Here is a 16,444-nt window from a genome sequence, read left to right as displayed (position 1 = left end):
GCACATCAACACATATCATATTAAGTGGCCAAAACGCATTAGTTTTTATAAAAGAATCAAATAAATGAAAGTTATCAAAGCCAAAAAAGGCTCTGAAACCTCAAAGCAAAACCAAAGGACGCATTTTGAAAAGTTACCATTTCACACACTCATTCATAAACAATCCTAATTTTTATTCACTGTATTTTGGAGAAAGATTTCTTTGTTTACGTGTGGTGTTATTACAAGTTTCCGCCTAAATGACCGTGGATTATTTCCTGCTGTCCTGCAGGGGACTCTGTTCCAGACTGGTGGCACATCCTGCTTTGTCTCTCCTGAATCGGGGGTACAAGTGTCAGACTGTACATAGAGAGCTGTAGGCATGTGATCATATACCCCAGTGGCCTTTTTGTTCATATTAGTCTTTTGCAAAAGTTTGAGATGTCGCACAATTTCGCTTTTCAGTGCTTCCCCTGGAGAAAGTGATCGACGCATGGGGACAGAAGTGATCTTTTTATCACCTCTTTGTATCATATTGTACGTATGGTTTGCTGGATCAAAGATTAAGTGCTACTTCTATCTTGAAGATTTACTGAAGCAGAATGTTAAAATAAAGGCCTTTAGTTATTTCAGCATGTTTCTGTGGAGAGAATGAGCTTTGGATCTTTTTTTAATGACATTATTTTTTTTTCGAACTAAATAGCTGCAATGCAGACTGTGCGCTACGTTTTTAATCAAAACAGCATCTATCTTAATCATTGGTTAATTGTATTTGTGGCAGAAAATGTATTTTTCACTGTTTTTAATCATTTTACGTTAACTAAAAAGTGTGTTTATGTCATATACACATTCACATATTCAGCTTTTATTATATTTTCAGGAATATTTAACTTGTTCTAGATGTTTTGGTCATTTATTGACCATATCAGATCACCCATAATAAAGACTAATTGATTATATCAGACAAGAGGAACAGTCTTACTCACAGAGAAAACTTCACATGCTTTTTTGTTTGAGTTGATGTAAAACCAGCCTGATAAGTAACAAAGAGCCGTTCTTATATTGGTGCTGTACTTTTGCAGCGGTGACATCAGACACATTAGTTAATGATTGTACGGCTGTAACATCCAGAAACAGCAGGTCTAACAACACACTACGCTGTCTCTCACAACATCCTGACCATCACACTAACCAGCCAACCAAAGCAAATGTGTACAGTAACTTACGACAAAGATGTAAAACAAACTATGAATCCCACTAACTCTGGAAAGTTGTGTACTCTCAGTCTCAGTATTTGAACACGCCTACTCTGTGTTAGTTGCCAGACTTTTATATGATGTGGAAAAATGTATTATTTTCCCAAATCATTAATTCTTGCAAGCTGTTGTATTATCTCTAAGCTCCCATCACTTGAAGCAGGTTAAATTCCAGTTATACCAGTTGAAAATACTGTAGCAACCCTCCTTGTTGAATGTAGCTTGATTGGAGGTATCCTCTGAAGACCTTAAAAGTAAAAGCTGCGCAAAACAATGTAGCCGTTTAAAACCAGGGATATATGGTGTGCTGTTGCTTAGTGAGGACCTTGGTATGTTTTGCTTTACTAAGAAGGTTCTGACCTGAAGAACGTACAGTATGTGGCCTAGGTGTATGTAAATTAGGTCCTGGTGGATGTGAATGTTTCATACTAAAAAGGGTTTTATATGAGCGGTTTTTATCAGTGTGGCACTGGAATTATATGGTTGTGTTAACTGTTGTGTCAACATACGGTTTTACATGTTCACTTGCATACCTGTATGCCGTCATTATCAGTTTTCGATTTCATGAACATGACTGGGAGATAAAAAGGTACAAATACTTGTGGCCATATTTGGGTAAGATCTACTCACGTGTTATTGAATACTGGTCTTTGTGTTTCATTTGCATCACAGGTACCATCCTGTTGCTCCATTTTAAGCGGTTGGTTAATTTAATTGCTTCTCTTTCCTTTTTTTGTTTAAACTATCGATACAATGTATTCACGTGGGTCTGGGGCAGACTGTTTAAAAATTATGAATGTACTCAATTGATATTGGGGTAAAATGAAATAAAATGGTGGATTGGATAAAAATCAAGGCTAATTTGCTTCTTTTTTTACACTTTCCATTTAATATATTCTACTGTAATGTAAAGCGTAGGCTTCATGTGTTCAGACTGGTTCTTGTTTGCATTGTTAAGATAATATAAAATAGAGTCTATGTCTTACTTAAAGTAACATGAGGGTCCGTTTAGTTGTCATAAGGAGTTGTATAATGCCCTCTGTGGCTCTGGAGGGAGCTTTCCACAGTTTGAAAAAATAACCCTGCTGTTGTCAATGAAAGACACTGCGGAGTTGTACTATGGGAAGTGCAGAATGATTTTTGGAGCTCAACCTATCCCATGGACTAAAAGTTCAGATACCTTACCCTGTACTGCTTCAAATTTCCACCCGACAAGGAGGTTATATAAACACCCATGTCTGTTGGTTTGTTTGTTTTGTCAGCAGGATTACGCAAAAAGTACTGAACCGATTTGAACCAAACCTGGTGGAGGGGTGGGACATGGGCCAGGGAGGAACCCATTCGACTTTCTCTGAAGTCTGGTGTGTGTTGTTTGACACTGGCCTCTACTGAGCACATTTTCTAGTTTTTAATCTGTTTCTTGTGAGTCTCCCAACTTCATGAAAGTAACATTAAATTGTTGGATTACCCCTTTAAGTTTAATGGAACTGGCCACAGTTTGTATTGATTTAAACTGATATGTAGTTTCGTCCAGACTGCACACCACTTTAACAATGGACCGTTATTTTCTTGCACATTCATTTCAGTAAACTCTGGAGTGGATATCAACCGCCCACAAACATAAATCTGACCATTTTACTTTCATTTGGAGATTGTTACCAGGAAAATGTAAAAATTTATGAAAAATGCAAGAACGTGGCTGGAATAATATTTCTATTAGTTCCAGTAGTAGAGACACATTTTGCTCCACTCGGCGCAGTATCTCTTTTTGGTTAAATAGTAGCAATTTAGCTTATTTTAACCAAATTTTCGTTTCTGAATTCTCATTAAGTCTGAACCCCCTATAGGAACTCCCTTCACATATTTTCAACAAGACAAAATTGCCTTTTAACCAACCCAATGTAATCTATCATTAAAAAAATTGACATTTATAGTATTTTATAATGTATGGAGTTTTTAATTAGTATGACACATGACCAATTTTATTTTGCATTCAATGAAAACAAAAACATTAAAAAAACACATAACATGATAAAAGTATTTTTATGCTAAAATGCATTAAAACATTTTGTTTCCAAAACAACTCAACAGAATGGCACAATAGCCTAATAGCCTTAATATGTAATTTACATAAAAACTTCTAATACTTAAACCGCCTGGAAATCTTTTTATCCTCAAATGTCTCAGGTTGTAGTCAGAACAAACCATTACGAAAGAAGGTCCACAAAATTTTTAGATTTCATGTTGAAAGAATTGGGGACAACGAAGAAACAGACAGTGGACGTGGAAATTCAAACTATAATGAATATCAGCCAACTACCTCGCTGATTTCACACTAGTTATTTGATGTAAGAGATGCTTCTAGATCTCCTCCTTCATCCCTCCACCTCGAGAAACACTATTCTTTTGGCCACTTCCCTCTCACCATATTTCTCCTGCAGCTGCTGGTGGACGACAGGATCAGCGGAGCGCAAAAGACCGTCATCATGGCGATTCCAAAATGGTCCAGAAATGGAGGAGGGATTCAAAAGCAGATCCAGTGCAGCAGAGACGTCTCCGCTGGTCTTCAACAGGGCTTTGGTCACACTAACTAAGTCCTAGAAGACAAAACATTAGTAAAGGTTAGAAATTATATGCAACAGTCAGATGGAGAGGGGGAGAAACAAAGAGAAAAACAGAAAAATAACCAATTAATTAGTTATCGGCAATGAAATCATTACTTCTTTTCGGTCTGAACTCCTTTTTTATGGTTTATTTCTACTGCCAAACAGAAGAAAATCAAAAATAAAGAGTATATAACTGCAGTAAGATTCTGAATTGAAATCAAGCCTGGTGTGCTGCTTCTCTTCAGGATGCTGCCTGCCTTTTACAAAAAAAAAACAAAAAAAACCAAAGTCTAAATCACACTGCAAAAACAGAGGTGCATCTACTACACGGTAGCGCTCACCTGGTTTGTCTGGTTCATCAGCTCTCTGATCCGCTGCTCGTCCTCCTCTAACTGGATCTGAGTCAGAGATGGTGCAGCGTCTTGGTTCACTAGGTGCTCGGGGTTGGACACAGCTGCGGTACCGTCACCAATAGGGGACTGAGAGTCTACTTCCTGAGAGTCACTGTCGAATATGAAAAGGTGGGCCCTGGAGGCTGCGAAGACAGCGTCAGTAGCTGCAGGATCAGAAGCTGCGGGTTTAGGGCGGCCCGTCTCTGGTACATGGTTACTGCTGAAGGCCTGGGTCTGTTGCACTTTCTCCTGGGGGCTGGGCCCAGGTTCAGGGTTGGACTGTGTGGAGGCGAGATCTGCTGCTGTGTCTGAAGGCGGGAGGGAGGGTGCTGTTGATGTGGGCTGTAACACCTCTATCTCAGCTGGGTTTTGGAGATCTGGAGTTTCATCCTCAGAAGACTAAGAGACAGCAACATTACAGTCTAAATCTTTAAAGAAGAACTATGAAACTAATATAGCTCTCTGACACTGCCTTTGTGTCTAACCCAGTAGTAGGGATTTGTTGTTGGAGGTGAACAGTTTAGCAGATTAAGTGAAGATACAAAAGATAATACAAACTATGGCTGAAATTTAACTGAAAAGTTGATCAACACAAAGATATTCTGCAACTTTTGGACACCCAATTAATTTAAATGTAATTTTTAAGCAAAAATAAAATCCCCTACTTTCAGCTTCTCAATTGTGAAAATTTGTCTTATGTAATAATAAACCCAATATCTTTAGGGCTTTAGGAAATAATGATTGGCAAAAGATTAACAGAGAAAGCAATGTACTGATTGTTAGCAACTGGATCATACATTTACCAATAAAAACAATAACATGAATCCCATCCCAATACAACAGTCTTCATTTACAGTATGTGTCAAAATGTGCTGTAAGAACAGTTTCTACTGTGCTTTGATTAAACATCTAAAAATAACATCATTACAACAAACAATTTCGTACCAAATGTCATTCAGTCAGACTCAAGAGTATTTTGAAGTTGCTTGCTGAATTGCTAATATTTAATTAATGAGCAATTTTAAGAAACACCGATAAGGATTTGGAACAGTTATTGAGAAAACGACAGCAATCAGGGGAAACTGGAGCAATTTGTCGAATGCAACCAAATTTACAGCATTTAAATGCTGATGAATAGGGCTCATATTAGGTCACAATATTATCTTTTGCAAGATTGTTTTTTTTTTTTTTTTTTTTAAATTAAACAATACTATATTCATGTAGAATGATGACATCACTTTTGGCGGATGAATGGATGGGTAAATATGGTGAAATCGGTCAGTTACGTCAGGAAAATATACGAACACTCTACTTGTTTCCTCAATACTTAAAATACTACATATGACATACTGTATATACAGACACGAACCAAAGTACTTATTAAAAGAAAGGAATTAGGACTTCCAGTCTTTTTTTAATACGACAGATCATCTTAGCCTTTGTAGCACTAGAGCTCCCCAGAATTCTTCAGACCTCTCAGGTCATCGGTTGGTGTTTTTATGTACATAGAATGAATAAGCTCAAGATACTTTGGTCCTGCAACAAACTGCCTGATGACCCCAAGATATTCAAAACCTAACTGAAAATGTTTCTGATTTTAAAACTTATGATCAGTTACTGTATGTGTGTGTGTGGGGTGGATGTGGGTTCTTTACTGTGTTTGGGTGGGTGTGTGTTTGCACATGCATTTCGATGTAAAGCACATGGAGCTTATTTGTAACTAAATGAGCTGTATAAAAAGAAAAAAAACCCTGCCATTGTAAAGCTAAAAGTGCAGTGTTGTGCAGTGTAGTCATACCTCACTTTCATCTTCAAACTCCTTTGTAGCCAACTCCAGAATCCCCAGCTTTCTCTTTTCTTTTTTTGTCTCTTCTTTCTGTGGCAATGAATTAGATTCTTCATCTGAGAAACATATAATGGAGAAAGAGAAGAGGAGATCATGCACTCAGCTTGACTGAACATTTTATTTAAATCTCTGCGGTATCAGAGCTTGTTTAAGAAGAAGTTACTGTCTGTAGAGGACAGACAGATGACAAACCTGGTTGTGGTGTTTCAGAGACGGCAGCTTCTTCACTCTCCTCTTGCTGACTCTCTGCCACTGTTTCCACATTCTTTACTCTGGCTCTCTTAGAAGGCGGCAGGTCCATTGTTGTGTGTTTTTGAAGAGCAGGCTTAATGGCTGGTGTAGTTTTCTTTGCGGGCTGGGGAGATGGTGACAGTGTCTCAGCAGAAGATGACGATGATCTGAGTTTTTTGCCATAAGGTTCAGGTGATGATGACGCCTGGAGCTCAAGCTGCCTGCGTGTTGTTCGACGCTGCGGTTGTTCCAGTTTGGGGGAGGCTCCCTGTTTCTCCTTTGGCTTTTTTGGATTAAAAGTGTCAGGCAGGGAATGCGGGGAGTCCTCTGGCACACTTTCTTTCTGTGGAGAGACTGTTGTTTGTGGCACTGCTGTTTCTGGTTCTGTGATCTCAGCTGGAATCAGGTGGCCATCAGTCTGCGGGTCCAAACAAGGCCCTCCAGGTTGGGGGGAGTTTGAGGTTTCAGCTTCTACTTTTTCTGGTTGTGGGCTTTCAGCTGGTATGGGCTGGGCATCTATCTGCAGAAACACCAAACCCGTTGTGCTCTCAAACCCTTATTAAACTACATACAAACATTATGTCTTGAATCATCTACTGTAAAACCTTTATACAGTATGTACTTTAACTGTGGTTGTTTGTTTGAAGCAGTGTGTTCTGGCTACTACTGTACCTGTGTAAGGTCTGATTCATCTGAATGTGTCTGAAGAGGTTCTGTTGCTGGGGGATGTGTCTGGGGAGGAGCAGCATCTTCACTGGAAAGTTCCTGAACGTCTGTCTCTTGATTTCCCTCCTCCTATGAGCAGACATAGAAGAAGCTTCTGGCTACATGTCTATAGAAGATAAACTATGAACTATCAGTAGTCAGGAGGTACTCCAAAACTTTATCTGTACTTCAGTAGAAAATATGTGAATAAGGTCTGTTGGAATATATTGTATATGTTTTCATGATGATCATAATAAAAAAAATGAAAGTCACAGTGTGTACAATTGATTTTTTTTTAATTTGCCGCCCTCTAGTGGCTGTATCAAAAAAATACACTCCCTGAGGCTTTTGCATCAACGACCACAGTTTTTGGCTATTTTGAAAAATGAAAAGAAAAAAATATATAGTTTTTTGTTATTTTATATGGCAGGTTGCAGCAAAGACGACATGCTTCTGAATTGTCCAGTTAAAAGATAAAAGCAACATAATCTTATTGTAGCAGATTACTTTTTAAGTATTATTTGAATAATGATCACTGGGACATCGATGTAAAATTGCACATATTAACATTATCTTCTTTTTAATAAACTGTGTGGGAAATTTTTGATATCTTTTGATATCTAACACAGAGACACCCTGGATGAAATGCAGAAGGTGGCAAGCCTAAAGAATCTTTCATAACATTAAGTTACCATCATTGGTCCCCTGGCATTGTTTGGCCGTACTGGTTGCTGGCTACCTGGGAGGACTACACTATCCTGAAAGGTGTCACATGATTTTACCTACATGAGGGGGGGACATAATATAAAAAAAATCCTGAACATTATAAGATTTACAAATTTTGCAGGACTGCTGCATTGAAGTGGTTTAGATTTTACAGGCATACTGATACCTGTACCTAATATGTACATGTTGAAAGAAACTTGCAGCCTGGCAGCACCCTCCAGGTAAATTACCTTGGCCTCTTCCTCTGTTGTTTTCACCTCCTCGACCTCAGCCTGCTTCTTAGCCAGTTGTGCTCTGTAACGATATTTCATCGACTGCCAGCTGTGATCGGTCACACGCTGCTTCTCCATCTCTTGCCAAAGCCGGTTTCCCCCAGTCTCGGCCTTGTGCTTGCTGACATAACTTAAAATGGCTGCATCTTCTTCAGGGGTGTAGCCAACCCTGCCTAATTAGAATGACAGAAGGTACATATACCAGTAGATTTAAAACAAACAGAATTACACATATTCCTAATGTGACAACAAATTATACAGGTAATAAAAAAGCAGTGCACACATTGTGATTAAAATGGCTTTTACTAAAAGCTTTTTATGTCAGTTTTGGGTATTACCAAGTCTTTGCATAAAACTTCAATACAGAATCAATGGCAGAGTAAATCCTGACCAAAAGCAGTGTCAGTTGTTTACAACATTACCTCCTGAGAGTCTAGGGGAGCCCTCTTTGCTGTTGTTGAGTCTAGCAGAGTGTTTTGGGATCACTTCAGGATTTAACCTGTAGTCCTCTACATTTAGCTGTTCTTCCTTCTCGATACAGTCGTAAATGTACTGGGTGGACACGTACCTGAGGAGAAAACAGACAGCTGCTTCATTTCTGTGCTTTGCAATTTTGCTTGTTTGTTACATTGTAACAACTTGCGCCAAATCAAATGATCTCACTGATGGTGAACATATACATGGTAATGCTTTACTGCACTAAAGCTTACAAGTATTTTGCTACTAAAACACGGACTACACTTCATACAGTAAGCTTTGTTACTAAAAAAAACAACAACAAAAAATACAATATTAAAGTGTCACAAATTTTGACAGTGAATATTCTGTTCATGTCAATTATACCTACTGATAACATTAGCTGTGTTTGACCTGACAAAGGTCCCCCGCGCAGAACCGTATGTTGTTTGATGGTCTAATAAAGGTGGTGTTGGAATAATACACAGCTTTTATCCTTTGATCAAAAACAGTTGCTGTTATCCGTTAATACCAGGATTCAAAATGAATGTACAGTAACAAAGCTGTAAAACTGCCTTGTCGGCATTATTTTCAACATGCTTTGGAGAAATAGCTGTGCACAAGCAACAGTGATAAGTAGTGATAATAGTGAAATCCATCGTTTCCAATTACTTTATATTAAATGTTCCTTCTATACAGAGTGCAATTAGACACTCTCTAGTTTAACATATGCAAGACTGAGTTGTAACTAATTTATTGTCATTACATGTAAAAACTTTAAATGTTTTAGACACTGGTAGCCCCATGTTCAAATCTCCCAACTGCTTACCTGTGCACGTGTCACTCTCTGCTATACTGGGGTATGCTCCAATACTGCCCTCTAACATGCACACACTAAATTTTAAAATATGAGTGGTAAAAAGCCGAACAAACCCTTCATCACAAAACAAGTCGTGAATAGTACAGCGCTAAAGACATCTAGTTTTCTTTTCGTCTGATTGGGCTGTATTCCTTCTAATGTGAACACCTTCTAATGGCGCCTACCAGTGAGTAGTAGTTTCAGGAATAGAGCCTCTTTCCTCTGGGTCAATCAGCAGGATTGCTCCTGGCTGCTGGACGTTGCACAACATCCCTCCTCCACATGTGATGAGCGGCTGGATCTTGCGTTTGACGGGACCCGGTCGCAAGAAGAACGGCATGGGTTCACCGTCCACGGTCATGAAGAGAACTGGGGAGATATTAGATTTGGCCAGATCCCGTTGTTTGGACGACATGGTCAGAATCTCTCACCTGGTGCAAGGGATGAAATTACAGACAGTACTTATTACATTTCAATAATAAAAAATGGTGCTCTGTGACTAATCTTATGTGCATGACAGCTGACGTACCTGCAAAGTTAGAGAGCACTTAAGTATAAATTTGAGGTACTTGGACTCTACCTGAGTTTTTTCATGCCACTTTCTACTTTAAATTCCACATCATTTCAGAGGGAAATATTGTACTTTTTACCACACTACAATTATCTGACAGCTTTAGTTAGTAGTTACTTTGAGATTCAGATTTTTGCATACAAAAACTATGAAGAGCTTATAAAATTATATTTTGTTATAAATTAAAATACCCAAATATTTGCCAAACAATAAGTAGAGCTAAAATAATGATTAATCGATGAACTGACTGACAGAAGATTAGCAACGTATAAGTCATTTTTCATGTAAAAATACCAAACATTTAATGGTTCCAACTTCTCAAATATGAGGAGTTGCTGCTTTTCCTTTTAATAATTTTAATATTTAAAATTGATTTTGAATCATTTGGGCAGTTGGTTGGACAAAAGACGCCTTGTGCAGGTGTCACTTTGGGCTCTGGGTAATTGTGACCACATTCTCACTATTTTCTTAATTCTTAAAAAGCAAAAAAAAAAAATCAATCGAGAAATCGACAAAATGATTAGCAGATTAATCCATAATGAAAACCATCATTACGTGCAGTCCTATACAAAACAGTTGAAATAGCTCAACCAGCTAAAACAGTAAAATACTGCTTTTACATAAATGCATGAGTAATATTAGTCTAATGATATCTAATATCTAACAGAAAAACAGTCACAGGGAACATTTGTCTGAATTGCCTACATTTACTTTTTATACTTTTTTAAAATACATTTTCCTGGTTATTCTCACATACTCTTACCTAAGTAACATTTTCAAAGCAGAACATTTACTTGTCACAGCGTATTTTTCACGTGTATTAGTACTTTTACTTCAGTATAAAGGACCTAATTCTTCCAACACTGCTATTACGAGTTGTAGTTTACTGAACTGTGGCTAACCAATAACGTAATGACAGCGATTATCTCACTGGGAAATACTGTCAAATGAATCAAGAGCGATACAAAGCTGCATATAACCGATTCAAGTTAACATTAAAGACAACATTTAGACAGGTTTTCTCGGATCTCACACAAACACCTGGGAGGACTATTCCATTAGTAACAGTAGCTAGTCTGGTTAGCAACTTTAGCTTCAACGCAGCCCGATTACAGGCAATTTTTTTTTTTAAATCCTGGCGCCTAATCATCTGATGTTATTCTTACATTTAAAAATGCATCTTAGATGAGGTTAGACACTGAATTTAAAATTTACCGTGATCTTTCCCGCCGCGACAAAAATCAAAACAATGTCCACTTCCGTGTGTTTTTCTTCTTCGGCGATTTGCCTCCAGTTGGCAAATTGCCTCCAGCGTTGCGGTACCGCCCCCCTCTGTTTGTAGCTATAATATTTTGTATTTCGTTAACATCAAAAACGTCGCCTTTATTCTCCTTTGGCTTTTCAATGAGTGACTGCTGTTGCATTTATTTAGTCTATGTAATTATTGTAAAATATTAGAATTTTGTATGATTTATCCTTTATCTATCTACTGTATCTAACGCCACATTATATTTCTGTCTCTAGGAAGGGGTCCCAAAGGGACACAGCAAAATAAATACAAAGTTACTATGATTAATCAAAAATACATAAATAAAATGATTTGCAAAAAGTGATATATGAGTGTGCCATTAATCAATAAAAAAAGAATATATCTTTATATATTTTTATTTATGTTGCTCCAATCTGTCTGAAGGACAGAGGTTGTAAAGCCCCCTGAGGTAAATATATAATATTGGGCTACATAAGTAAAATTGTTTGATTTGACTTGACTATTTATCTGTATTTCTTCATTTATTTATATAAAATAATTCAATATATATACAGCTCCGGAAAAAATTAGGAGACCACTGCAAAATTATCAGTTTCTCCGATTTTACTATTTATAGTTATGTGTTTGAGTAAAATGAACATTTGTGTTTTTTTCTATAAACTTCTGACAACATTTCTCCAAAATTCCAAATAAAAATACTGCCCATAGAGCAGAGAGCATTTATTTGCAGAAAATGACAAATGGTTAAAATAACAAAAAAGATGCAGTGTTTTCAGACCTCAAATAATGCAAAGAAAACAAGTTCATATTCATTTTTAAACAACACAATACTAATGTTTGAACTAAGGAAGAATTCAGAAATCAATATTTGGTGGAATAACCCTGATTTTCAATCACAGCTTTCATGCGTCTTGGGATGCTCTCCACAAGTCTTTCACGTTGCTTTTGGGGGACTTTTATGCCTCTCCTGGCACAAAAATTCAAGCAGCTCAGCTTTGTTTGATGGCTTGTGGCCATCCATCTTCCTCTTGATCACATTCCAGAGGTTTTCAATGGGCTTCAGGTCTGGAGATTGGGCTGGCCATGACAGGGTCTCGATCCGGTGGTCCTTCATCCACACCTTGACTGACCTAGCTGTGTGGCATGGAGCATTGTCCTGCTGGAAAAAAAAACAATCCTCAGAGGTGGGGAACATTGTCAGAGCAGAAGGAAGCAAGGTTTCTTCCAGGATAACCTTGTACGTGGCTTGATTCATGCGTCCTTCGCAAAGACGCATCTGCCCGATTCCAGCCTTGCTGAAGCACCCCCAGATCATCACCGATCTTCCACCAAATTTCACAGTGGGTGCGAGACACTGTGGCTTGTAGGCCTCTCCAGGTCTCCGTCTAACCATTAGACAACCAGGTGTTGGGCAAAGCTGAGAATCGGACTCAGAGAAGATGACCTTACTCCCGTCCTCTATGGTCCAATCCTTATGGTCTTTTGCAAACCTCAGCCTGGCTCTTCTCTGCTTCTCGTTGATGAAGGGCTTATTTCTAGCTTTACACGTCTTGAGCCCTGCCCCTCGGAGCCTGTTTCAAACCGTTCTCGCCGTGCACTTCACCCCAGCTGCCATTTGCCATTCTTTTTGTAGGTCACTTGATGTCATCCCACGGTTGCTGAGTGACATTTGAATGAGTTGACGGTCATCCCGGTCAGTGGAGAGTCGTTTTTGTCCCCAATGTCTGCTGCTTGACCTTGTTCTTATGAACCGCCGTCTTAGAAATTTTAAGGATGGAAGCAACCTGACGCTCACTTTATCCCTCTGCCAGTAAAGCCAGAATTGAACCCTTCTTTTCCTCACTCAAAACATTTCTTTTGGCATGGTCAACAGTTATTTTTTGATTCCAATTACTTTCGCGGTACTACTAGCTCTGTTTTTCGCCATCCAGCTGGCCCTGTTGCAAGAGGATAGGGATGACCACAGCAGTGGTTTTTATACTTTTCCTCGTGAATAAGATTTGGTTCCGGTGATCACCTAACCAGTAGCTCATTAAGTAGAATGACCTGTGCTTGTGTTGGAATTCAACAGGCACTGGATTGGAATGGCTGTCATACATGTAGAGATGCTGATTTCAGAAAAATTTGCAGTGGTCTCTTAATTTTTTCCAGAGCTGTATATTGATTTTTTTTTTTAAATTTAATCGATTTATTAATTTATTAATTTGCCATGTTACTTTTAGGCCCCCGTACTCATGTAGTGACAGAGGCAACACTTCACAGTGACTCCTTCTGACTATATTTAAAAGGGGGCTTAAAGGTCTAAAACTAGCCAGAGAACCAGCACCAATGCCTTGAACGAAACATAAAAATGATGCTGCTTTTCCAACCTTTAATGAATGGAAAAAACAAAAAGATAAATCTGATATGTTTTGGTGAATAAAATTTCTTATAGTCAGTTAGCTGTTCCTTTAAATTGCCTCTTCTTCTAGACAGTAAAACATGAACTTCTCATATAAAGTCCCGGATTTATCCTGCACATATGTACATGTGTTTTATTTGATCCAGGCCCTTTCATAATGTCAGAGAAACTTAACCCTAATGGACTAAAAGCAGTGATGATGAAGAGTGACCTTCTTCTTTTGGAGAAATCCAATTAATTGCCACACATGAGCTAAAATGTGGCTTAAAACTGGTCTGAGAATATTAGATTATGTTTACACGTTCAAAATACAAGATGTACTGTAATGTGAGCGAAAATCGACATAAAAATTGAGTCAGTTTTTCCAGGCAGTGTTAATGATATACAGGGTAAGGACCACACACAGTCAGAGTGCAAAGTACACAAACTAACAACCCTCGTACATAAACAACTCAACTGAGCAGTGAGATTGCTTCAGCAGGCAAAAATTATGTCTCTGGAATCAGACACATAAATAGTGAAAGTACAGTGGGATATATCATTTCGGATCAGTTGATTGTCCCCTTGAGGCAGGTGCTGCTTGTGAAAGACATGACAGATCACTCCTGCGCTGATTTCAGCACCTCATTATTTAATTAATTGCGGTTTTATAAAGTTAAACCTGATGTGTACAGTCAAAAGTTGAGATGTGTGTTGCGTGTAATCTCCAGAGACGGTGCTGTGGAAACATGTTTGGTTTGTTTAGGTTGTAGTCAGGGAATTTCAACAATAATCTTTTATTGTGGAAGTCTGCCCGTCTTCATAAATGTTTAGTAAACAAACACCAGGCACATAATGTTATTTTCAGATTCCACTACTCAAAAATCATGTTAGATGAATTTTCTCTTTCAGTTTCTCAATGTTATGATAGATACAAAACTACAGAAGGAACCCTCTTACTTTTGGTGATGTCCACTGTTAGACTCATTTTCAGTCAATTTATAGTATTTATGTATTAATTTATTTTATATTGTTCTATTTTATTATTGGTCTGTTTTATGGAAAGCTATACAGACTTTTTTTTATGTTTGGAAGACACTTGGACCCTTTCCTCTCATATACAAAAAACACAGACTGATGATCAAGGTTTCGGCCCAAAAGCTGATTCTTAAAAATTAGAAAATGTGGTTACATAAATTTATTTCTGTTACGCACATAATAATAATAATAATAATAACCCCACCCCCAAAAAAACATTTTAATTACCTGAAATCTCAGACCACATGGGAAAATTTGGAGTATTATCTTGAGACAAAGTGAATGGGTTAACCCTCTTGAGTCTAGATTCATTTTGGTTCATTTTTGCTGACTTTCTATGCCTGAATTTTTATCATCGTTTAGCACCTTTTAAACCACAACCCACATGCATGTTTGTTTGCTTTTGACAGCACGAACTCAGCAACATAATTTTGCCAATTTAACAACGAATAAAGCTGCCGGGAACCCAAAATAGAAGTAAAAAGACACTGGCAAAATAAATATATTTACAAATCATTAGTGATAATCACTGAAAATAATTACAGAACAGTTCAAGGTTGTAAAAATTATTGTTTCATTATTTATACACACAAATACAGCAGAGATATGTACGAAATAAAACAATAATTCATTATATGTACAAGTAAAGTGATTTGATTTAAGTTTCGTTTTTGTGTGTTTTTTCATTGTCTATGTATGACATTGTAAATAACTGAAATTATAAATAATTCACACTTCTTTTATTGGTCTACAGATATAGACGATATATGACATGAAAGCCCCCACATCAGCACTTTCGACAGGTTTTCTCAACTTGTTTCTACATGTATATAAATAGAGTTATGTTACTATTAATAAAAATTGCTCAGTATATTCACTGATAAATAGACTCCAGATTGTTAACTTGTTTCTTCTTGAAACTTTGTGGAATCTGAGGATTTTTGTTTTCTTGAGTTTATTAATATCTCTATTCACTAAAAGCTTGGGAATAAAAATAATTCAAAATTGTCCATAGTATTTGATTGCTGCTTTTCATCTTGATTTTCCCCTGTGTTGATACGATTCCCTCCTAAAGGCCAAAACCTAATCAACACCTCCTAACATTTTCCTACCTGAATTATCACTGTCAGACTTTGTGAAATACACAGTACATCTTTAATTTGCTTATTCATCATTCACTTGAGCCAGGAGACCATGGGAAGGAATTGGACCGGACTGTTTGCTGTATCGCTCGCTGGCCTTGCCTCCCTCACAGCCCTGACAGCTCCATTATTGTTATTGGCCCCTATTGTTGCTCCCCCTCTTTAGCTCAACCAGCTGAAACAATACAACACACTGAGGTGCTGCAACTCCTCCAAAACAATGAATGTTTATGGACAATCTCTGAAAATTAGATAGATGTGAAAATATTCACTCCTGCGAGCTGATTACGATCCGTTCTCGACTTGAACCTCTGCCCTGAAATAATCCACTCATTCCTCATTAATCATCACACTGCAAGGTTGATCTTGTGCGTTAATATCAGTTTGTTTTTTTTCCCTTAGACTCAGCAACTGCAGAGAGGATGTGTGGCCAGGTCACCAAAGCGTAACACAGTTTGGTTTGGTTTGGCTCTTGCAGAGGAAAATCCTCCTACTGTGAGGCCCAGCACTTGTTTCAGCCTGCAGAGGGAGATACTGCCCCGCTGAACTGAACACCGGGGCTGCTAGTCAAACAATATTTCTGCAACTGATCACAACGGTCCAGAAGAATAGGTTAACGTTCTCAATGGATCTGAGATAAAGTGCATTGTTATCCAGTCTGTTTAACAGTCTTCAGTCAAGTGCATCTGTCTGCAGAATTAGCATTTGGAAACAA

At 37.9% G+C, this 16,444-nt stretch overlaps 1 protein-coding gene across 2 annotated transcripts; it reads right to left on the bottom strand.

The window, feature by feature from the left end:
- Window positions 1–3,197: 3,197 nt before the first annotated feature.
- On the bottom strand, window positions 3,198–11,224 carry LOC120783504 (telomeric repeat binding factor 2, interacting protein). Of its 2 annotated transcripts, none has more exons than XM_040116593.1 (9): window positions 11,115–11,208; window positions 9,514–9,762; window positions 8,436–8,581; window positions 7,972–8,186; window positions 6,983–7,105; window positions 6,272–6,830; window positions 6,032–6,135; window positions 4,183–4,632; window positions 3,198–3,832 (listed from the first exon to the last, which is right to left on the bottom strand). In XM_040116593.1, exons 2-9 carry the CDS (start codon window positions 9,741–9,743, stop codon window positions 3,611–3,613), a joined length of 2,049 nt encoding a protein of 682 aa, XP_039972527.1. In that variant the 5' UTR covers window positions 9,744–9,762; window positions 11,115–11,208; the 3' UTR covers window positions 3,198–3,610. The 2 variants fall into 2 exon arrangements, with proteins under 2 accessions (XP_039972527.1, XP_039972526.1); XM_040116592.1 differs by having other exon boundaries at window positions 3,199–3,832; window positions 9,514–9,759; window positions 11,115–11,224.
- Window positions 11,225–16,444: the final 5,220 nt, after the last annotated feature.

This window comes from Xiphias gladius, chromosome 21 (assembly GCF_016859285.1).
Source record: "Xiphias gladius isolate SHS-SW01 ecotype Sanya breed wild chromosome 21, ASM1685928v1, whole genome shotgun sequence".
NCBI lineage: Eukaryota > Metazoa > Chordata > Actinopteri > Istiophoriformes > Xiphiidae > Xiphias > Xiphias gladius.
The sequence above is the reverse complement of the archived record's forward strand: the minus strand, read 5'-3'. Positions and strand labels throughout refer to the sequence as shown.

Excerpts from the sequence above, each read along its gene's own strand:
- LOC120783504 (XM_040116592.1), bottom strand. The coding sequence starts at position 9,743 with ATGTCGTCCAAACAACGGGATCTGGCCAAATCTAATATCTCCCCAGTT. Across the intron at positions 8,582-9,513 it reads CCTGAAACTACTACTCACTG|GTACGTGTCCACCCAGTACA; the intron begins GTAGGCGCCATT and ends TTTTCTCCTCAG. Across the intron at positions 6,136-6,271 it reads CTCTGAAACACCACAACCAG|ATGAAGAATCTAATTCATTG; the intron begins GTTTGTCATCTG and ends TATGTTTCTCAG.